This window comes from Callospermophilus lateralis, chromosome 11, assembly GCF_048772815.1.
Source record: "Callospermophilus lateralis isolate mCalLat2 chromosome 11, mCalLat2.hap1, whole genome shotgun sequence".
Taxonomy (NCBI): domain Eukaryota; kingdom Metazoa; phylum Chordata; class Mammalia; order Rodentia; family Sciuridae; genus Callospermophilus; species Callospermophilus lateralis.
This window is the reverse complement of record NC_135315.1, coordinates 46,066,568-46,090,372: the sequence shown is the minus strand read 5'-3', so window position 1 is coordinate 46,090,372 and position 23,805 is coordinate 46,066,568. Positions and strand designations below refer to the sequence as shown.

Sequence of the window (23,805 nt, the reverse complement as noted above, 5' to 3'; positions counted from 1 at the left end):
GCTCCTGGGAAAGCAGCCCCTCTGCCTCCACTACATCACTAAATGCACTGGTGGTGGTGGAGCCTCCTGTCTCCAAGTCCAGGAAGGCACTGCACTGTGACCAAGGACAGACAGGGCCCACCTTATGTTCTGCTATCACCTCTGCTCTCCACCTCATCACCTTCTGCCTCTGAAGCAAATGAGCTCCCCAGTCTCTGACTGAGCTCCCATACCTAGATCCCCTCTTGCCCAACTCTCTCTCTTACAGACAAAGCAAGATGATGACAAATGACCCAGACAGACATCACAGCTGGAGGTCAAGAGCAGAGGAGCCTCCAGGAATGAAGCCTTGTCCAGAAATGGGAAGATTCTTGCAGGGTATGTTGATAAAGGAGCCAGCAGGGCCGTGGTCAGGTTGGGACATGGCACAGGAAGCCGGTCTGATGGGCAGGTGGCCGGTAGGGCAACAGGCCTGTGATGGTCAGAGTAGCAGATGGCACCCCCAAACTGCTGGAACAGGAGCCTTCTACAGGACAGAACTGGGCTTCCCTGCAGAAGACAAGGGGAGAGCGAGAAGATGAGTGAGCATTCCATAAAAGCAGGAAAGATAAATACACCGTTACGTAGCCACAGCCCACCAGCTGCGCTCAGGACAAGGAGGGTGTCCAACACAAGGGTCCCTGACTTCATTTACACAGCCCTGGCAGTTGGGTATGAACATTACTTTGGTAAAGAGAAGCATCTGAAGCCCACGATAGATATTAGAGGTGAATGTTGACATTCCCGTTTTCTCTTTTGTTTTCTCATAAACAGGCTTAATGTGCCCTTTTCCATGGTCCCTAATGTGACTCAACCACCTGCGATGCCAGGTGGGGGAGGGTCAGGAGTTCAGATGGGTTCCGGTGTCTTCACTAGTAGGAGCTGAAACTTAATCGTGGAGGACTCCTGCCCTGCTCTGCTGGAACCAAATAAACCCTGGGCAGAGGCTGAGAGCAGAGGTCTCCCTGAGGCTGTCCCTTACACTTTTTCCAGAGCTAGGGCATCTCTTGGCATGTAGGAAGGACACATTCTAGCCTAGAGCCTTGGCCCAAGACACAAGGAGGGAAAGGCTACCTAAGATCAGGGAAGCAACAGGTGAGCTGAGAAACTCCTCCCTCCAGGAAAGGAAATGGGCTCTGGCCTTGACCCCTTCCACCTGCTGCAATCAGACTCTCACCAGTTTGGGGGAGACCTTTGTAGTGAACTGCACCAATCCCACTGGGTAACCCCTCCCTTCCACACCCAAGGCATCCTCCCTTTCTTCCCTTCATAGACTTGGGGAAGCCCATCATGGATGTTTGGAGATAAGGCCACTGTGTGGACCTCCCCAGCTGGTAGCATCTCCCTGACCCTTTTCAGGTCATAAGGTCACCAGCACCCTGATCTTTTTTTCTGATGGGGGTTGTTCCTGGAGATTAAACCCAGGGATACTCAACCATTGAGCAACTTTCCCAGCCCTTATTATTTTTCATTCTGAGACAGGGTCTTGCTGAGTTGCTGAGGGTCTCACTAAGTTGCTGAGCCTGGCCTTGAACTTGTGATCTTCCTGCCTCAGCCTCCCAGGTCACTGATATTATAGGTATGTGCCACTACACCTAGCTGGTACCCTGATCTGAAAGGAATTCACAACTCTCCTTGTGGCCACTGCAAAACAAATACTTACCTTGGACGGGCAAAGGACTCCACTTTCCATTAGTGACCCTGTTTCAAGAAACATCCATACAAGAGTTTTAAATAACAAAATAGCAATCTGCTCCACCTGCAGCCTCTGCACACTCTCCTCTCAACCAATCTGGTGAGCTTAGGAAGGGACAGGGGCCCCAGGAGACAGTGGTTCACATTGCAGATCTGGACACAGCTGTGTGTGTCCAATGGTGGCTCAAATGTGGAAGGTATGGCAAAGGTAGCTGATGAACCCCTGGCTGATGCCTACACCATGGGGGGAACAGGTGGTATTACCCCCAGATCTGACAAGAACCCCCCTTCCCCTCTCAGGGAACCACCATGTGATGTCTGAGACATGCTCCCCTTCCAACCCACAGGAAAGAAAGCTGGCTTTTGGAGGAGACTGGAATGGGGGGGTGGTCCTCACACCCAGATCCTTACCGCACTGGAGCTGGCATGGCTGAGCTTATCAAAGCGGAATTTCAGGTTTGATCTTGGGGAGTTTCTGCTTTTGCCATCTAAGAAAAGGAGAATGTCCATGAAAAGGAGATGGAACAGAGGTCACGAGAACTGAATGGAGAGAGAGAGACTGTCTGGGGAAGCCAGGAGAAAGGGGCCTCCCTGCCTTGCCTCAGGGCATAGTAGCCCATGTGAACATGCACCAGAGCCAACTCTTAAACTTCTAGAAATGAGGGCTGGGGATGTGGCTCAAGCGGTAGCACACTCGCCTGGCATGCATGCGGCCCGGGTTCGATCCTCAGCACCACATACAAAACAAAGATGTTGTGTCTGCCAATAACTAAAAAATAAATATTAAAATTCTCTCTCTCTCTCTCTCTCTCTCACTCACTCTCTCTTAAAAAAAAACAAAAACTTCTAGAAATGGTATGAGCTGGTTGTTAAACACAAGAGAGTTTTAAAAATTAAATGATAACCATGAGGGTCTCCTTCCATTTCCATGCAATTTCCTTTCTCTCTCCTTTTTCCCTCCCACCTCTCGTCCCTGTTTAATGTTAATCTTCTTGTCATGCTCTTCCTCCCAACTCTGTTCTTAGTTACTCTCCTTATATCAAAGAAAACATTTGGCATGTGATATGTCAAGAACTATGTAATGTTTTGAACAACCAACAATAAAAATTTTTAAAAAATTAAATGATAAAAGCTTTTGAGTAAATAAATTATATTCAACAAAAAGTAATAAATACTCAAAATTCATCATGTCCTCACTATTTTACTAGATTTTACTATTGTCTATACTTTTGCACCCATTGTATCCGTGACAGAAACACCCAACAGGGGTGAACTATACTTTTTCCCAGCCCACGTTCAAGGACATCATGGAAATAGCTTGAGATCAACTGGCAAATGCTACAAATCAGGCATGATTTATTGTTTTGTTGACTAGACTTATGAAACTAATGGAGAAAGTAATCATGTGGATTACTTTTGAAAATGTGCTGTGCCTACAGCCATTTCATTGTGAATAGTGCCAAGAGACTGGGTAAATACTCTTCTGATATTTGAAAATTATTATCTGACTCAGTAAAAACGTTGCTCATGACCTTAACAAATGGCTGAAGTTCTCTTAATATAAAGTACTGGTTAACATAAATGATGATATCAGTCAATATTCATGTCAGAACCACATTTTTTCCATCACCGGGAGGTGTAATAAGCACTAGACAAGAGTTACCAGACGTGATCCAGGTTCCCTTTTGCCCTGAGTGACCTTCAATATGTCGTAGACTTTCTATAAGCTTCTCTTTACTCAAAATATTATTCATTTTTATATTGATTTAGTGCCACATAGGCACTAGGTTTGGCTACAGATTCTTTCATTCATTCCATCAACATTTAACTAACTAACCCTTAAAAATCCAGGAATGTGTATAACTATCCCATTTTACAGAGGAGGAAATGAAGGTTCAGAAAGGTGGGCCTGTCTGATTAGAACCCAGCTTCAGAAGGGAGGTGAATGAGAGGAAGGCATGAACTGCTCCATTAATTGGGAAACACTAAGATAAAAGATCACTTGTTCTTGACCATGATCTTCCCTATATCTTCCCTTTGACATTGCTGACCCTTTCACCAACACACCTTCACCATGAGAACCCCAGATGTATTTTGGCTAAAACCACTGTAACAGCCCACTGACCCTGTGTCCCTAATGTTTAGATAGAATTTCTCAAACTATTCCATTTTGAGCAAGATAACCCTTTGGTGGGGGTTGGGTACATTGTATAGCAGCATCCCTAACTACCTAGTTATCATAGGGTACCCCCCTTCCACAATCATGAAAACCAAAAATGTGTCCAGACATTGCCAAAGGTTCCCTGGGGAGCAAATCTGACCCCACCTAAGACAACTGATCACATTACTGTTCTATCCCAATCGTTTAATACACACTCGGGTTAATAGTTCTATGTCCCTTATAAGTATAAACCTAGTGACTTGCCCAATGTCACATCACTAGTGAGTGGCAGATAAAGGCTTTGCATGCAAGCTCCAGAGTCCTACACGTGCCCCATGCTGTGCTGCCTGCCTCAAAGACTTTGATTTCTGGGCACCCACAATACCCACCTGGATAGACAGTGCCTATCACACAGGGTCACTTAGATAGCTCTCAGAGCCTGCTCTTTCCCCTCTTCCAGAGCTGGGGCCTCCTACTCTGCCCAACTGCAGGGATCCCAAAACCTCAAAAGGCCTGTTCTCCCAGAATTCCCACTATCAAGCCTAGTAGATTTTACCTCCTTGAAATCCTCTCCCATCCTCTCTGGGGCCTCATCTCCTTCCACCGCCCTACTGTGCTCCTTCTGGAACACTCCCTGCTCCCTGTCAACCTTTCCATACTCAGCATGCAGCAGCCAAAATGCTCTTTCTCAACTCCAGATGGCACTTTTCTACTTAAGACCTTCAAGGGTTGAGACCCCTCCATGAGTAACAGCACTACAATTCCCACCAGAATCCCCTGGCAGCCCACCTGTGATTACTGCAGCCTGTCTCTCCTCTCTCACGCCTCAACGTGAATTCCAGCTGCACTGAATCACATAAGGTTCTATAATGCCAAGTCTCTCATTTCCTCCAGCCTTTCCACATGCTGCTCCTCCCTCTTAGCCTTGTATCATCAGGATCAAAGACATGACAGAGGGGCCCGGGATGGCTGATGGGGTAGCATGAAAGCTTTCTAACCTTGTGATCCTAGCTCCTCAATTATGGCATCTCCCGCAAATCACTGAACTCTTGGAGCCCCAGTTTCCACACATAAAAAGATGATAAGAACACAGGCTACTTAAGGTTGATGGACAGATTAAAAGAGCTGGTAGGCTGAAGGGCCGACATCTCAGGGGTGGACAGGAACTGGCCAGACCAGTGTGCCTGGGGCGCATACCACATGAACAGTGATCAAGGCACATCCTGCCCTCCCAGCCACATTGCACACGCAACCCCTCCAGCCACACTGCAAACACCACCAAAAGCCACTGACCTGTTGGACTCCGGCTCATGATGATGGGGGTGGCAGCTGCCCCCAGGCTGGGATTCTCGCTGCTCGCGGACGGGCTGTAGACAAACACCTCCTGCTTGAAAGGTGAGGTTGTGGACGGCTGGCTGCTCTGGGGAGAGAGAGACTGGGTGAGAGAGGTCAGTGCACCCTCGGAAGCCCCACAGGGTGCCATGCCCAGAGAGGCCTGAGATAGGACCCCCACAAGCCCAGAGCCTCCTACCCCAGTGGACCTGCTCTTTCCTTTCTGCTATCTCAGTCCCAGAACGCCCTCCACAGGTTGGAATGGGCACACTTACCCCACTGTCACACTCCTCCATGGCTTCGCCCTCTCCTGCAGTGCTGCTGAAGCTGCTGGTGCTGGAGGAGGAGCGGGAGATGTTGGCCCGGCCGTTCTCCTTCAACTTTATGAAGGGCCTGCAGGGAACAGGAAGTGAGGCCAGCCCCAGTCACCAAGGACACCAAGACCCCGTTCAGCCCTCAGGCCCTTCCCAGATGGAGAATGGAACAGGCCCAGCTGAGACCTGAACGTGCCCACAATAATTCCTGTGCGCCCCCCCCCACCCATCTTTGTGTTCCAGAAAGTTCCAGAGGAAACAGACTCTCAGCTTGCCTAGAGGCAGAAGCCCATGTTCCAGGACTCCAAATGAGGAAAGCCAGCCTTTCCTTCACCCTCACTTTCTTACTTCTCTTTATTGGGGCATATTTCCGGAGAGCTGGGATTAGATGAGGTCTCAGACTTTATCTCCTGAGAAGAGTGTCCGCCATCTGGGGTCTTGGGGGTGCTGGATGCACTGTCACTGAGGGAATGAGAATGAAGAGAGTGATACCATGGAGCCAGCTCCCAACATGCCAGTCCACCCTCAGGTCCGAGACAGAGTTCTGACTGTGGGGTTCAGCAGACTCCTACCTTTAGAGCATGGCTACCAGGACTTCCTTTCTCACCTGAGGCCCCTGAGACTACAACAGCCAACAGGGTTTTATGTTCCCTTACAGAAAAGCCCACTCTAGGTTCATGGGTAATAGTCCAGGCCCATCAAACAGGAACCCTGGCTCCAGCCCAAGTCTACCCCTCACCCAAGCTGGCTGTCCCACCAGGCAAAGCTATGAGTTGAGAAAGGACCCCACAGGAAACAGAGTAGAGTCTATACAGGAAAAATCCAATATGCATGGATTCCTGGAAGGTTCCAGGGGGACCATCTGTTGTGTGACTCTGGGGGACACCCTGTATACACACTATAATATGAGGCCACTGGATCTATGTGAGATAGTAGGTCTGGGTATTAGAGAACAAAGGGCTACTCTTGGCCCAAGGGTCCAGAAGTTCCCTTATCTTAAAGTTTAGTAGAGACCTTTTACCCTGTGTCAGCTGTTAAGTACACAATACACAATAGCTTTGTTCTCAATGAACCTTTTTTTTTAAGGGGAAGGAGGAAAGGGGACTGGGGATTGAACCCAGGGGGACTTTACCACTGAGCTACATCCTCAGCCCTTTTTATTTTTTATTTTGAGAAAGGGTCTCATTAAGTTGCTGATGGCCATGCTAAGTTGCTAAGGCTGACCTCGAACTTGCAATTCTCCTGCCTCAGCCTCCTAATCACTGGGCATATAGGCATGCACCATCATGACCAGCAATGCACTTTTTTTTTAATAACAGTATCATTGAGGGCTGGGGTTGTGGCTCAGTGTCAGAGCATCCACCTTGCACATGTGAGGCACTGGGTTCGATCCTCAGCACCACATAAAAAAATAAAAATAAACAAAATAAAGATATTGTGTCCATCTATAACTAAAAAAATACATTTAAAAAACAGTATCATTGAAACACAATACACATACCACACAACTCATTCATTTAAAGTAGACAATTAAATGTTTTTTAGTATATTCACAGAATTGTGTAATCATTACCAATGATTAAAAGGTCTAATTCTTAGACCTCCCAAAAGAAACGTTGGCTCCATTTGCAGTCACTGTCTATCCCTCTTGCCCACACTCTCCTCCAACCACTAACTTACTTTCTGTCTATGGATTTGTTAATCTGGACATTTCATATAAATAAAATCATATAATGCAGTATATTCTTTATGTCTAGCTTCTTTCACTAGCATAATGTTTTCAAAAGTTCACTATGTGATAACATGCATAAGAATTTTAGTCGTTTTCATTGGAAAATAATATCCCCATTTTATTTATCTAGTTATCAAGTGATGGACATTTGGATTATTTCTACCTTGGGCTATTTCGAATAAGGCTGCAATGAACATTTATGTACTGAGTGGTGCTGGTGTATTCGTTTTTTTATGGGCAATTGTTTTCAATTCTCTTGAGTAGATACCTAGGGGTGGCATTACTGGGTAACTCTAGTTTAGCCTTCCAAGGAACTGCAGGCTGTTTCCCAAAGATGTCACACTGTTTCATATTCCAACAGCAATGAATAAGGGCTTGATTTCTTCACATCCTAACACTTATTATTATCTGCCTTTTTTATTTTTATTTTTTTAGTTGTAAATGGACACAAGAACTGTATTTTATTTATTTTTTTTTTATGTGGTGCTGAGGATCAAACCCAGTGCCTCACACATGCTAGGCGAGCCCTCTACCACCAAGCTACAACCCCACGCCCTATTGTCTGCCTTTTTGATCACAGCCATGCTAGTGGTGATAAGTGCCTCAACGTACTTCTGATGGCCTCGCTGCCCCACTCGGGGGTTTGGGCCACTGTGCTAAACTTGCCTGCACAGCCGACACTAATGAAATTTCCCCCCCTCCTGGCTTCACTGATCCCAACCTCCACAGCCTCTCCTCTTCTCTCTTTTCCTCTTGTCATGTTCACTAGCTCTCTGTCCTCCATGTGCCCTTGAACACTGGTGCTCCACATACCCTCTTGGGACACTCATATTGACTCATTAACATGTCTTTAACCAGCCTGTCTATTCCAGAGTCACCCAACTCCTTCCTCTCCAGTCAGGTCTTCTCTCCAAAACTCAAGAATTGGACATCTCTCCTGAGTGGCCCATGACACTCACATGTGCAGGTTCCAAACAGAGCCTTTTGTCCTCCTCCATAAACCTGTCCCTTGTCCAGCATGACCTAGCTTGGGGGATGGTACCATCACCCGGGGCTATAGGCCAACAACCAGAAATCTGGAAATGAATCTAAATGTCTTCCTCCCAATACTGTGTGCTGCAGAGGGCAGACCTGGGTGTCCAGCTGCGCCTGTCTAAGCACTCAGCACCAGGCCCAGCATACGGCAGGCACTCAATAAATGCTGTTTGCTGAATTAAAGAATAAATGGGTTCATCAATTAAAGGATCAGAAAGATGATTAATAAGAATAGGTTAAATATGCTGCAATATGAGAGTTACTTTAAAAAAACAGAACATTCTAGAAGTCCAAAAGAAGGTTCAATGAACTCTGCCTGGCACGATCAGGGAAAGTTTCCATTGGAGGGGACATTTGGAGCTGGGGGTGCCCTCAGTGGTTGAGTGCTTGTCTAGCATGCACAAGGCCCTGAGTTCAATCCCCAGTGACGTAAAAAGGTGCAGGGGTGGGGGTGTACATTGGACCGAGCATTGTAAGACGAGAACCCAGGAAATGTTTCTAGCCTGGATCAAAATGCTACAAAAACAACTTTGGAGATCCATGGAGAGAATGGCCAAATGACTCAGTAGATAGAAAGCTGAGTGAGTGAATGACCAGGAGAGGAGCCTGAGCAGAGCCAGGGTTAAAGAGAAGCCACCTCCCCAATCTGAGCTAAGCTCTTTCCAAGGTGGGGTATCGGACAGCTACCAAGGTGGAGAAGGCTGACAGATCCCACAGCTGGGCTGGAGCTGGGGGCCCCTGACAGTTACCATCGTGTCCGGCCGTCCCCCTGGCCTTCAGATCCCGTGTGCAGACGGGGAAAGAGCCCTGACCGCCGCTTGATGGGGCTCCTTGACTGGTTCTTCACTGTCGCAGCTGCTGCTGGAGGCTGCGGAGAAAACTGCCAGAGTGAGTTCACCCACCTGAGACTCGAGTCTCCTTCCCTTCCCTCTCTCTGGTCTACAAATTTTGCCTGGTCTGGAGGGGACCCCAGAAGATAGCGATGCAGCTAGGAAAGATGGGATCTATATAACAAGAGCAGAGACTCCACGGCTCAGGCCTCTCACAGTCTTTTTCTGTGTTCTTAAGACAAGTCACTGGCCCCAAGCAATGGCCCAAGGAAGACCAGAATTCCTGGTGGGGTCACGGCCACCACAGCAAAGCTCCACATATTGAGAAAGTCAGGATGACTCATGGGTTCACAGACTGAGAACCTCAAAGCTCAAGAACCCTGGTTCAACCCTTGATTTCACCAGGGAGGAAGCCAAGGACCAGAAGGTGAAGCGATTTCATTGAGGTCAGCCAGCACATCACTAGAAGGATGAAGACAAGAACCCAAGGTCTCCTGACCCTCCATCCACTGCTCGGGAGTACACGCAGCCTGGGAGGAGTCACAATAACCAGATGGAAGGGGAGCTGTGGAGCCAGCAGAGGTTTCTGATTCAGGACAGTCGCTGAGCCTCACAGGGTGAAAATGAAATGGCAGGACATTGAGGAAGGAGAGATGGGAACCTGGAGCCAACCTTTAGAGCTTCTAAGCCAGGCCCCAAGTTCTGCCAATCATGTGTGTGCAACCCTGGGCAAACTGCAAAACTCTCTGAGCCTCAGTCTCAACCACAGAATGCTCACTTCATAGACCTTCTCAAAGGAACATGACAAGAGGTAGATTAAACTAATTGTGCAAAGACATTTATAATTAGAATCATGAATATTACGGTAAGTTTGTTCTACTATCAGCAAAAGAACAAGAAAAGAAAATCCTAGAACATACAATTCCAAAACCACTTTGCCTTACACCAATGGACCGGCAGTATGGTTCCCTTGCCTGCCCAGCCCTGGAGTAAGTCAACTGGGCCTGAGCTCACAGACCAAATCCAAAGAGCCTTCTCTCCTTTGTCACTGTATACACAGTGATGAAAAAGATAAACTTTGAATCAGGAAGACTTGCATTCAAATCCCAGCTCCTCAGCTTGGCTGAGTGACTTGCAGCAATTGCTTAACCTCTCTGAGCCTCCATTTCCTCAAATGTGGAACAGAGATGGCTTCAGGACCTGCCTCAGGCAGCTGTAACAGGAATCAGGAAAGACCTTGTCTATGGATTACTTAGCCTGGTGTCTAGCACACAGCAAGCTGGGGTGGCGACTGCTATCATTAACAATAACGAAGCAAGGACACCCCTCTCCAAGTCATGGGCCCCAAGCCCCTGGGCAGGGAAACACACCCTAGGACCATTTTGTAGGATTGGCCCAAAGGAGGAGATCCAGCTGTCAAAGAAACTCAGAGAATAGAACAAGGGGACTTCTAGTCCAGGCCAATTCCAGGTACCACCTGGGATTGAGGCTCCAAGCAACCATTATCAGAGGGCAGAGACTGAGTCACCCCCAAGTGGACTCAGTTTCCTTCCATCATCCAGCTTTCCCTGCTCAAGTTGTCTAGCCCAAGCCTGGGCAGGGGCATCCTTCCTGCATAGGTTTAGTGAGGAGCCTCCCCTGGTCCACATGCTGGCCTAGGGCCAGCCACACTTACCGAGAAGGTAGTCTTGGTGACCTCCATGCTGTTGTGGACAATGCCCCCACTGAGACTTCCAGGAATGCCTCCACTGTGCAGCTTCCTCTGGCTGCCCACCATGGTCTCCATGGAGTGGCTGCGTACACGGATGGCCCTCTGCAAGGAGAAGGATGACAGAGGTTTACAGGTCAGCATCTGGCCCTTCTGTATGATCCTGCCCTTGGCATAGTTGCATGTGTGCCCACAGACACAGAGACCCATGCCACAGTCACCAGAGGTGACACAGTGCTTTCCCATATTCTGTCCCATGCTCTGGCAAAGCACCAGACGGCAGGCCATGGGAGTCAGTGCCCCAGCTCCCTGCAAGGTGGGCCAAGGTTGTTATCCTCATCTTCTAGGTAAAGGAAATGAGGCTCGGGGCTCAGGAAGCCTGTGTGACCCCAGACCAGTTACCAACCTCTCTAAACTACGTACAGCTTCCTCACTTGGAAAACTGGAATTACACATTCCACACAGGATCGAGGCGGGGATTAAATACATTAAATCAGATGCTGGCTGCAGGTTGATTCTTTGTTCAGAAAACTAACCTTCCATTCACATGTCTACACTGGACTTTCTGCTGTCATCCCCAAGGGTGCTTTGTGCAACTGGGACTCTACCCATCCTTGGTAGAACTGTGAGGAAGTCCTGCTCATCTGCTCAAACCTCACATGGAGCCCTCCTCATGCCTGCGGGGCTGAAGGCACACCTGCTTTCCAAGCCCATGGTTGATGGCTGCTGCAAGAGGAGATGTGTGCTTACACCCAGCACATGCTGAAGGGCAAGGGGCTACTCAGGTCACTGAAGCCTTGTGCCCACCTAGGGCCACCAAAGAGCCAGGGACACACTGGAAAACAGTGCAGTACTCAGGAAAGGGTAAGTGGGATGGTCAGGTTTGTCAAAGTGTGTGTGAGGCTGAGGAGAACAGCTAAATCAGCAAGACCACAGGGGGATGGACCTGGGGTGACAGCCACCCCTCAGGCTGACCCACGGGGCAGTGTTGCTCTGTATGAGACCAGAGAGGAGAAATGATGGAGAAATGATGGGTCATTTCCCAAACAAGTGAAGTCCTGGTGGATTCTGGCTACCCCATAGATGATGTTCTCATTAGTCCAGTAGCCTTCAAAGATGATATGAGAATTCTAGGAAGAGGAGGTTCTCTCCAGTGACTCCAAAGCTCTGAGTCACCTCCCTTTGATCACTCACCCAGTCGCTGAATAATACAGCCAGCCGGCAATGCAACTTAGCATGAAAAAAAGCATGAAAGCCTCAGGGTTGCACCACCAGGATTTCTACTTGGACTCTCTACTCCACCACTCATGAACTGGGTACCCTACTCGAGTAACTTGGCTTGTTCGTAAGGCTTATCAGTGAAAAGGGATGGAGGCTACCTACCCCATGGAGTTACTGGGAGAAAACACAGAAGGCTCCTAGGAGAGCCTGGGGCATCACAGTGACCTCCTGGCTATTCTAATTGTTAAGAAGAAAAACTGGGGGCTGGGGATATGGCTCAAGCGGTAGCGCGCTCGCCTGGCATGCGTGCCGCCCGGGTTCGATCCTCAGCACCACATACAAGCAAAGATGTTGTGTCCGCGGAAAACTAAAAAATAAATATTAAAATTCTCTCCCTCTCTCTCTCTCTCTCTCTCTCTCTCTCTCTCTCTCTCTCTCTCTCTCTCTCCCTCTCTATCTTTAAAGAAAAAAGAAGAAAAAAAAATTTGTCCCATGCTTCCTGTGTGCCCAGTACCATTCCAGGAACTAAGAAAACTGTAGTCCAGAGGCTAAAGGAGTATAAGACACGGGCCCTGCCACCAAGAAGTGCTTAAGACATATTCCTAAAATTGGGGCAGTGTTACAAGACTCAGTGTTTATGGGGTACTACAGTTAGCTGCCCAGGGACCCCAAGGACAAGGATTTCTGTGTGTGGATATTATTAATGACTCACAAATAAGTAGCAGTTCCCCAGTTCCCCTTGCTTACAGAACCACAGCCTGGCCTAATATCTCCTCCTCCTCTGTGGTGCACAGGACTAAGTCATGATCCATCTGAAGCAGTCGCTTAACCCCTTAACCCATCCCCTTGTCAGTGGAGTATGAGGGACCTTTGCTGGAAGCATTGGAGAAAGGCTTCCTCAGTGATTCCCAAATGAGATGTGACATGTCTTCACCTGAGACACATGGCAGCCACCTTGGGGCCAAGCTGGAGGGACAAAGCCGATGAGCCAGACATGCAAAAGAGAAAAAGAGGAAGAACCTAGACACCTCTGACCAACTGAGGCCCAAGTCACCTGAGTCTTCTTTGTACTCTTTACAGTGCATAAATGGACTTAGCATGTGAGCCTTCCTACTTAGGTAGGAAGTTTCCAATCCCAGCTCCAGAAAACCAATGCAGAAGGGCGAAGCTCCCTTCCTCTATGGGCTTCAGTCCTGTGTATGCACCGCAAGTGCCAACTTAGAGGTCTTAAGTAAAAGAACAAACCCCTTCCCTCCTTTGAGGTACCCAGAGAAGAGCTCAATCTATGGCAAGAAGAATGCCCCCAACCCAAATAGCAGGTCTCCTGGGAACCTCTCAGTCCAGGAATTCTCCAAGCTTGGCAACTGCAAAGAACCCCAGCCTGCCTGCCTTTCTATCCTGACAAGGGAAGCAGACCCAGGAAAGCTGGTGATAAAGATGACAGCCCCCCAGATGAGCTACTGAGAACAAGGCAAGGAACCCACAGTCTCATACTCCTGATGTCATATGGCTTCAAGTCTGAGTCAGAGATGCCCCTTAAGAGACATCATCTCTCTCTCTCTCTAGACTACGGAACAGAGTCGCCTAGCAACAGTGTCCCTGAGACACGGCTGAAACAGTCAGCGTGTTCTATTCACTCCATCACCCAAGCATTGTAAAGTCATGTACCCCTGGGGAAACTGAGGGCAGGAAAGGTGAAGCAGCACGCTACATATCCAGGAATGAACAGTGGGTTTCCTTCAATGAGGTGGACTGCTCCATAAATCTCAGCATCTTTATGTTCCTTGTGCCCTCTTGTGTTGTTACCACCACCACCACTACCAGCATTATTAAAGTCATTCAAACTGATATATTCCTCACTGTCTCTTTCCCAGAAAGGATTTGATGTGGGGAATAAGCCCTGTGTGATGGTATCTGGTCTAACCAGCTTCACATATGTGATCTTATTGAACTCTTATAGTGCTAAGGTGCAGGGAGGGCAGACATTGGCTAGAAAAGGTTTGGAAAAGTGAATATGCCCAAGGCCACAGAGTGGGTAAGAGATGGGGCCAGGAGCCAAGGCTTCCAGATTGAAAAATAATTCAACTGGCTGATGAACTAAGGATGACTAGAAATCAGGAGGTTTCAGGGTGCCACCTCCCCACCACTGAAAAAACAAACCTCAGAAGCTGCTGTCAGGAGGATACTGTCTCCTCAAGTGTCCCTTATGCTGCTGTCAGTCAGAGAGGTAAGTCTGAGGAAAGGATGGGCTGATGGTGGTCTGCTGCTTGCAGCCATGGGAAGGGGTGAGGACCTGGTCCTCCCTTTGCTCTGCATGTGTACCTCCCTGAGACGCTTTCTGAATACGACAAGGCTCCTCCTGTGACAGGAGGGCAGGAAAGGTGTGTGCCCAATCCTGGCATGAGTCCTGACACTCAGAATCAGCTCTCCTGTCCCAATCTTAGTAAAAGAGAGGTGACAGTTTACCTCAAAGCCCTAAAATAAAGCTTGCTTTGAATGAAACTGCTCGGGGACATGATCTTAAGAACTTCACATTTCAATCTAATGGACAACTGATCAACACGCTGGCCTTCCAAACTGGCCAGAGAGTCTGAGAAATGGGAAGAAGAGAAAGGAGGGTGGCAGCTATGGAAAGAGGAAGGCAGGTGAAAGGAAAGCCACATGAAGCCTTTGCACATCTTTAGGAGGGCTTCACGGACCAGAAGGACTGTCTTCCACTCATCCCCTCATCCCACTCTGGCAAAGCTCCTGTACCCTCCACTTGCATCTTCCAGGGACAGCTGCTCACTGCCTTCAAAGCTGCCTGCATTAGTGGGGGATGGCCTGACCTTTGGAAAATGCCAAGCTGAAATCTTACATAAGTTCCTAGACCTTAGAGTCTTGGACCAGCCTGTTGGTTATTTCACATGATTGTCCCTTGCTGTCCTCCCAGCTAGTCATCTCCAATTCCATCAACTTCCTGAGGTCGCTGTGATATCCCTGCCCTCACTCACCTCCCTTCTCACCTTTGGGCAAGTTCTCCTTTGGGGAGTAAGATTAGGGAGATGGCATTGCTTTCTTATTGCCCATTATATCACTCTATCTCAGCCCCGAGATTGAGCGCCAATTAGCTTCACAGAGGGATCAGTTTCCTTCCCTGCCAACCACACTCCCCACCTCCTTGCAAGTGGTTTTTATGAATTGTTTCCATTTAACAAACTTAAGGGGCAAAAATCAAGGAAATGAACACCAAGAGGGACACACCTATCAGAACCAGACAAGTACAGAGACAGAGCCCCTGGAGACAAACTTCCTGCCTGCTGAAATGGCTCCAATGGGGAGTATTCTTAGGTCTGGCACAGGGCCTTCTGCCCCTCTAGCAGGTCAGGAACAGGACAGAAACTGACAGCTCTACTCATACAGACATGGTTCCAAGCCATGAGATGAAGGGCCATGTGCAAGGCCTGAGCTCTCTCTTACTGGACTCCCACAATGACAGTGGGACTATCCTAATTCCAAAGCTTCCTATCTCATGGAAGGAGTAGAGGACAGAGTAGAGATGCCAAAGGCTGGGAATTCTGCCTGGGCTCTTCTGGGCTCCATCTACTATCACTGGTACTGCCTGGACCCCATAGAGACATGGCCAGGAATATGTGTGGCCTCTCCTGCCACTAGGGGTCAGGTCAGACCCATGCATTAACAATCCCAGTCCCTCAAAGGCTGGGAGAAATTAACCTGACAACTTCCAGCTTGCCGGGGTCCCAGTTCTGTCCTCTCTTGTCCTCTGGTTCTATATGATGAGGTCAGTGGAGGGCTGGGCCAGTTCGGTGCTTCTCCCCAAATATGGCACACACGTGATTTATGCCCACGTCACATGAATACATCAAGCATCGTCCCTTTTTCTTTTCATTTCATTACAGACCACAAAACCTTGTTGTCAATAGCTGGCATGGGCTGAGAATGGCATTTGAGAACAATACTCTGGAGATCAATATCTTTCAAAGATGAATGATGTACAGCTTCTTTATAGAGAAAAAATGTTCTTGCAAGATTCCCAGGAATCTGTCCCCAGACCACCATGGGCTGCAATGTGCCATGCTATGTTCCCTGTCTTATTCCACAGAAACATCTTTTCATTGTGAGTCATTGCTGCGAGAGTTTAGTCTTTATCCCTGGAAATTTTTGTATTTTTAAGTTATCATCTAAGTTAAATAAAGAATTTAAAAGGGTTGGTAGAACTGGCAGGGTCCTGAGAAGACCTCCAGGCAGCTCAATTTGAAAAGCAGGTCTAGAGGTCCATAAACCAACCAGTCTGAGTACTGTGGAGGAAAAGCCTCACTCACAGCCAGGGGAACTGAAGCAAGATGTAAAGAACCACTCCCCCTGCCACAAGGTGCCAGGCAGCACAACTCAGGATCATGGTGGGTCTGCTTCTTGGAGCACAGACCAGGCCAAGGCCCTCTAAGGTGAGGAAGAGCAGCCTCGGGACAGGTGAGGGGATAAATGATCGAGGCAGCTTTCAGCCCTGAAAATTCTCAATTATGTTCCCATTTCTCAATCGAGTTACATCTGCCAATAAGACGAGGAGTTTGACAGGAAGGAGATTTAACATCCAAGTTTTCTTCCTAGAATCATTCAAGAGGGATCCTGTGGAGGTTGAAGGGAGCTTGATGAGGAATGCCAATAATTCTAACACCATAGGGCTGGGGATGTGGCTCAAGCGGTAGCGTGCTCGCCTGGCATGCGTGCGGCCCGGGTTCGATCCTCAGCACCACATACAAGTGGGGATGTTGTGTACGCCGATAACTATAAAATAAATATTAAAATTCTCTCTCTCTCTCTCTCTCTCTCTCTCTCTCTCTCTCTCTCTCTCTCTCTCTCTCTCTCTCTCTCCCCTCTCTCTTTTAAAAAAAAAAAAATTCTAACACCATAGCCCTGCCTAATGCACCCATGAAAGGAAAAAAAAAAGCAAAACTAGAAACAGTGTCTAGAGTCAGAGGCTGAGGACTGGATGAAATGGCCTCCTCAGGCCACTGTCCTATACACCTGTCACTTATATTTAGCTCCTGGGCCATCTCATTCATTGGATGCCATGGGCAGTGTCCACAACCTACAAGCTTCTCTGGGTTATAAAAATACTTAGATCATGAATAAACAATCGTTAATTATAATATAGAGAAAGAATCTTGCAAAAAATTAAAGCAACAAATGTTTCATTGAATGTGTACAAAATACAACATTATGTTCGCAAATCAGCCTCAGCTCAACTCTGTTAGTCCTACATAAATTACATTTACTGTGTGTTTTGATCTGGAATGTCTCCCAAAGGCTCATGTGTTGAGGGCTTGGTCCCCAAAGTGGCTATGATCCAAGGTGGGGCTTTGAGGGAAGTGACCAGATCATAAGGGCTCTGATCTCATCAATGACTTCATCCACGGATGGGTTCATGATTGAAGGGATTACTGGGAGTTGGTGGAAACCGTAGGAGATGGGGCTCGGTTCAAGGACGTAGATCACTAGGGGTGTGCATGCCCTGGAAGGGTATATCTTATCCCCTGCCTCTTTATTCTCCCTCTCCCTGTCTGTCTCCTTTCTCTCCCTCTCCATCCTCACATCTTCCCACAAGGCTTCCTGGTAGCCATGAGGTGAGCAGTTTTATTCCTCCATATCCTCTCCTCCATGCCCACCTCAACACTGGCCCTGAATCAACAGAGCCAGGTGACTATGAGCCGAAATCTCTGAAACCATGAGCTAAAATGAATCTTTTCTCCTTTAAGTTGATTTTCTCAGGTACTTTGTCACAGTGATACAAAGCTGACTAACACCCTATGTGATACAGACCATTTCGACATGCTTAATATGAAGGAGGGCAGAGCTTCCAGAAGAGTCCAGAGCCTTAAAAACATCTCTAAATGGCCCTGCTTCTCTGCCTTTCCAGATCCAAGCTCGTTTTCCTATTACCTGGTCGCACATTCACCCCTCCCTCAGCTGGGCTATCCAACCCAGCTCCCTCTTTCCTCCCCTGTTCCTTTTCTCCCTCACCTTTCTTGCATCCTGATCCCCCCCAATTTCTCCTGTTTTGCCCTGGCTGCCACTGTCCATCAGGACTAAAACAGATGCCCCAGGAATCTCCCACCAGCCTAGGCAAGCAACTTGGCTCCTTCCCCCACCCTTATGAGGAATCTCAGCAGCTGGTTCCAGTGAGGGCCAGCAGAGCCATGCCCTGCCCTCAGCAGTCAAGCCAGGCAGTGAGGGATTGACTCCAGGCCTGCCTGGGCCCAGGCAGCGTGGGTGGAATCTTAACAGTCAGATACTAGGAGGGAGTATCTCATAGCTGTTAAGAGCACAAGGCTTTGGAATCTAGAAGACCTGAATTCAACTGTCTCCAGATGACTTGGGACAAATCATTTAGCCTCTTTGAGCCTTAGTTTCCTTATATATAAAATTGTACCTGTAATTATTAAAATTGAGTCTGAATTATTATACCAAAATTATTATACCCTTAATAATAGTCTTCTCTACAGGGAACAGAGGGTAGTTGGAGGTATAAGATAGGATAATGTATATTAAGCTTTCACTTCATATAATAATAACAGCTTCACACTTGTGAGCACTTACAGTGTTGTAGTCAATGTTTCTGTGAATTCTCATACAACTCTTGACAGTGACCCAATTTATCACCCCTCTATCATTGACAAGAAAACTATAGCTCAGAGACTTTAAAGATCTCACCCAGAACCACGCAGAGCTAAGATCTGAAAGCAGGCAGGTCTAACCCTAACCTACACACACTTCCCCCAAAATGGTAGCTTTATGAACCGCTCTCTGATGGGCAATCCAGCAGGACCTTGACCTAAGAATCTGAAAACTTATTTTGAAACAAGGCTCTATCTACCCTGTGGCCTCTCTCAGCCTGTCCCCATGTGTGTTAGTGGAAATAATAAGAAATAACCATCCAGCTGACCACACAGGATTCCAGCCAGGCTGGAATCACATGTTGGTTGTGTGTGTGTGTGTGTGCATGTGTGCTGTGTGGACCAACAAGGGTTCATCCAATACATGATGAGCCTTGTCTGCCCTGTGTGCCAGTTCTGTGGCTCCACGGGCTCCACTTGAACCGCTTACTGCTTCCTTTAGCAGCTTGTTTTGGTTAAAGAGTTCTTCCCTTTGCAGGGTCCAAAGGGACTTGCCTGCATCTCCATCCCACCAGCCCAGCTAGGTCCCCAGGGCCTTGCCAGATGGAAAGAATCACTGCAACACCCCACATCAGCTTCCAGAAACCACTAAGGTTTGTGTTTGATTACTTGCCATCCTGCCCTGGGCACCCTGACCCCAGAAGGAGACAGATGAAAGCGGGAATGTTCTCAGTTTCTGCTGGCTCTGGATCTTCTCTGACTGCTCTCTACCTGTCCCTGCTTATCACACTCCTGGGCCAGGAGATGATCCAGGCCAATAGAGGGTGGAGAAGATGCTGGAGACACTGTTGGCTTCCCTGACCCCTCACACTCCTGTTATCCCTTCTCTGTGTAAACATCTAGGATACCCCCCCACACCTGGTCCTGTCTCTTCTACCTGGTCCTAAGGCTTTGGGGCTAAAATCTCCATGACTTTAGATGACTTCCTTTCTTTGCCTCACCTCTCCCTGTCATAGCAACCCCCAGATACCCCCGTTTCCATACCTTAAAGGACTCCAGGAATCCTCCATGGCCTCCATTCTCAAACTTGTCCTCCTCTGGACCCAGTCCAAGCATGGCCTGTGTGTGAGCATGGAGTTCATCATGAAGGTTGTCCAGGAGGGCGGCCCTTGTCCGGTCCTAGGAGGGAAGAGGGTGAGGGTGGAGGAGCTGGGGCTGACAACAGAGGTGTGCCCTCTCCTTGTGGGCTACAGACACCCAGCCTGAGGGCTGTTACTGTGCCACTGCATCCTGGCCAGAGTGGACCTACAGCCAAGCTAGGCTCCATGCTAACAATCACTGCTGTGACAGCAAGTGCTCTGGGCGCCCCCCTCCCCCGCCCTCTCATTGCTTTGCCCCCTTCTCCCAGGGTCATCCCACTGCCTCCCCGGCTCTATCCTGGAGACTCCCAGCCCAGACATCTCTACCCTGGTGACTCCCAAGCTCCGCATTCATGAACCCACCCGCCCATGGCTCTTCTCCAGTCAGGTGTTCACACCAGGACTGTGCGTGCAGCCTCCAGGGGGCGCATTAGCACAGATGGTGACAAGCTCTTTCAGCAACACAGCCTTGACAAGGCACCCCAGAGCAACAGGTCCTAACAGAACAGTCTCCCAGTCATCCCCATGTCACCACAGAGCCCAAGCTAAAGGCCTGAGAGACCCTACCATTCCATTTCCCTCCACCTGCACTTCCGGCAAGCCTTCATGTCTTCCTGACCCTGACTCTGAACCACCTCCTCTTATGGCGTATAAGCCTCCTTTATCTCAGACTCCTGTTAATTGCTTCTAACTGACCACCCTTCCTGTTCCTTGCCCCCTTCAGCCTGTCCTTCTCACCACTGGCAAAAAAAAAAAAAAAAACTCACTCTAATAAGCAAATAAAATGTGCCGTAAGAACTTTCTAGTACCCATTGCCTCTAGCTCTCAGCCCTTCTGGATCTGACCCAACCACATCTGCAGCTGAGCCCCCACCACTCCAGCCCCCGGAAGCCTCTTTCAGTGCACAGCAGACCCCCCAGGGGCTGCCTCCCGGAGTCTTGCTCTTTCTCCGAGTGGCCTTCACTCAGAAGTTCCCCATACCTGGAATAACAACCTTTCCTACTCTTGCCTCCTGGCAAAAGATTCATCAGATATTGAGATCCAGAGGCTTCAGGAGCCACCCACTCCAGGAAGCCTTCCCTGAACACACACTCCCAGTGCCCCCCAAGGCGGAAGCAGTTACTGTCCTCTAAGCAGTGCTGGCTCCTCACGGCCTAGGGCTGACACGTTATGTTACAACTGTCTCCCACCAACCTGTGAGCTCTGTAAGGCAAAGACTGTCTTGCTTATCCCTGTATTCCAAGGACCAGAACAAGGCCTGGCATATAGTAAGTACTCAATAAAAGATGGGTGAATGATTGACAGAGCTGGAGTATCCACCAGAAGAAAGTATTCCCATGATGAACCCCAGGGCTGAGGGCTTAGAAGGGCAAAGATGCTCCCCAACTTGAACAGGCCCAAGATGAGAGCTCCAAGGGAAGCTGGTTAAGAGCCCAGGCCAGGAAGACGACCTTTGGAAACTGTGCTCTCACCTCCAACTTGGCAAATTTGTCCGACTTGCAGCAAGCATTCTCGGCATTCGTGAGCTTGGTGAGCAGGAACTCTCTGAACTCTGGGCCCTGGAACAGACAAGATGGTCCAGAACTCTCCTACCCTCAGCCACTGCCAGAGGGCTTCAGTTATAGTCTTAAGCAGGCAGGAAAGGGGATCTGGAAAAGTCCAAGAAGGGGCCCTTCTGACATCTGATCATTTCTAGCCCATGCCAAGCCACCTGCTAATAGGCTACTCTGGAAACCAGCTGGTCCTGAGAAGGCAGCCTTCCATGGGACACTTCCACAAGGAAAGGCAATTCTCACCCAAGGCTCCCTGGACAGAAGCATGGCATAAAAACCCCTCCCTAGACCACTAGTAGAGTGAAGAATGGGAATCAAGGAGAGGCACTGGGTTGTAATATCAACCAAAATATGTTATACGCACGTACAAATATATCACAATGAATCCCGCTCTTCTGTATAATTATAATGCACCAATAAAAAAAATTAAAATTAAATCCCTCCTCTGGCAGGCAACCCCAGTGTCACACACCCTGACAAATGGCCCCCCTAATGTTCCCAGCCCAAATTCTGCCCATTCCAACCTTGCTAGGCAGGTCTGGAAACCTGGACTCTTAAATGTGAGAGAAGTAGAAGAGTTTCCTACCTTCTGGAAAACAGGGGGGCTGGGCAAAGGTGGGCCAAAGGCAGGCACATCTTCCCGTGCAGTGACAGAGACCTGAATGAAAGAGTCACATGTGAGCCAGGAGGGAAGAGATCAGAGCTGCCTTTCAGGGAGCCACATTTTGGGGGTTGGGGGTGGGGAGGGTTACCAGGGATTGAACCCAGGGGGACTCAAACACTGAGCCACATCCCGGCCCTTTTTTTTAATTATTTATTTAGAGACAGGGTCTTGCCAAGCTGCTTAGGGCCTTGCTAAGTTGCTGAGGCTGGCTTTGAACTCACAATCCTACTACCTCAGGCTAGGATTAACAGGTGTGTCACCACGTCCAGCTAAGCCAATCCACTTACCCTCTCCCCACTCCCCTTCCCAGAATACAAATGAAGTACAGGCCGAGTCATTGCTCCTAGAAGTGGGGCTGGACAGTGAGGAGCCATCCGCATCCTCTCCCCTGCCTTCCTAGGGGGCAGACGTAAGTGGGGCAGAATGACGGGACAGGGCTGAGGAGCAGCAGGGACCCCAATTACAACACAGGGCGAGTGTCTGGGAGGTGTCATGACTTCATTCAGTTGTGACGTTCTTCCCATGGAGAAGATGCAGGGAGAGTCATTACCCCCGTTTTCATGATGAGGAAACAGAAAGCCAGAGACACAAAGTGAGCCCCACAAAGTCACACAGGTGATTAGTCACAGAGAGGAATAAAGGTTCCATATCTCTCCTGACCCAGGTCTCTAGTTCTTCCCCCCATACTGTCTCCCAAATCCGGCCATACATCAGACTCACTTCCAGTGTTTACAAAGTAAATGCAGATTCTATGAGAAGCTCGGGATTCCTGGGAGCCTCTGTATAGCCAGTGGACCTGTGTCTGGGAGCCCTGGCCCTATACACAGCGTCAGCCATTCTGGCTGAGGCTTGTCCTAACAGATCTCCATGGCCCAGGCTGAGAATTAAAAGTGGGGGATGTCCAGGCTTGGGCCAGCCTCGGTGATACCTAACTGCAGAGCAAGAGTATTCAGGTGCTCTGCATGGAGGGTGCCCACGATCGGGGCAGGTCCCCTACCTCACCCCCTCTGAGTGTAGGTGCCCTGGTTTCACCTGTTCTCAGCCCCAGAGGCTGCAGGGCTCTCAGGACACTGCCTGCTCCCTTGCCTCAGCAGTCACTGACGTGAGCAGAACCTGGCCTGCCGCCAGCCCCCCTGGCCTGTGAACTAGGGCAGATGCAAAGAGCCTGCCAGACCAGGCGAGCAGGCAAGCCAGGAGCAGAGCCAAGGAAAGGCCCTGCCAGGGTCCAGAGGGGAGGAAGCAGAGAGGGTAGGTCAATAGCGGCTTTCTCTCCCCAAACTCAAGTCTGTCTGCACAGCCCAAATTTCTGAGTCAGGAAATGGTATGTGTTCACTGACATGATTTCTGGCTGAGCTCCAGCTACCAAATACAGTTCCCTACTACCACCCACCATGCATTGGTGGCCCAAGTCAAGAATTCTACCCACAGAGCCAGAATTTGGAATGGGCTACACACACCCGGGATACCTGGGACAAAGGAAAGAAGCAGGCCCAGGGGCCCCCACCCCACCTGGTCCCCCTTCCTTCTAGGGCCTGCATTAGAGTGGTCTGTGCTGACAGGGCGTTTTCAGATATGCCTTAAATCCAGAAATATCCTTAAATCTTCTCCTGACAGAGAAGCCCACTGCACTAGTGGTCAGAAACACAGGGGACAGGGGCAGGAGCCTCCCTGGTGACATCCATTCATCTTTCATTCTCAGCCTGTCCCCCTCCTGACCCCATTCCAATGAGACAGCCTGGTCTCTGCGGTTCCCTCCTCTTGGGGATGTTGCTTCTGAAAGCAGAAGTTG

The 23,805-nt window shown here is 49.0% G+C and overlaps 1 protein-coding gene across 1 annotated transcript in view; it reads right to left on the bottom strand.

Moving 5' to 3' along the window:
• Positions 1–204: 204 nt before the first annotated feature.
• The window catches only part of Rap1gap2 (RAP1 GTPase activating protein 2), a 217,190-nt gene continuing 193,589 nt past the window's right edge, over positions 205–23,805 (bottom strand). The window contains exons 16-26 of the mRNA XM_076871716.1: positions 21,939–22,010; positions 21,272–21,358; positions 19,705–19,839; positions 10,793–10,930; positions 9,037–9,155; positions 5,869–5,982; positions 5,482–5,599; positions 5,168–5,294; positions 2,125–2,201; positions 1,682–1,719; positions 205–528 (exon numbers count right to left, since the gene is read on the bottom strand). Of these exons, the coding sequence (XP_076727831.1) occupies positions 1,711–1,719; positions 2,125–2,201; positions 5,168–5,294; positions 5,482–5,599; positions 5,869–5,982; positions 9,037–9,155; positions 10,793–10,930; positions 19,705–19,839; positions 21,272–21,358; positions 21,939–22,010 (996 nt within the window). The 3' untranslated portion in view covers positions 205–528; positions 1,682–1,710. The remainder of the gene's footprint in view (positions 529–1,681; positions 1,720–2,124; positions 2,202–5,167; positions 5,295–5,481; positions 5,600–5,868; positions 5,983–9,036; positions 9,156–10,792; positions 10,931–19,704; positions 19,840–21,271; positions 21,359–21,938; positions 22,011–23,805) is intronic.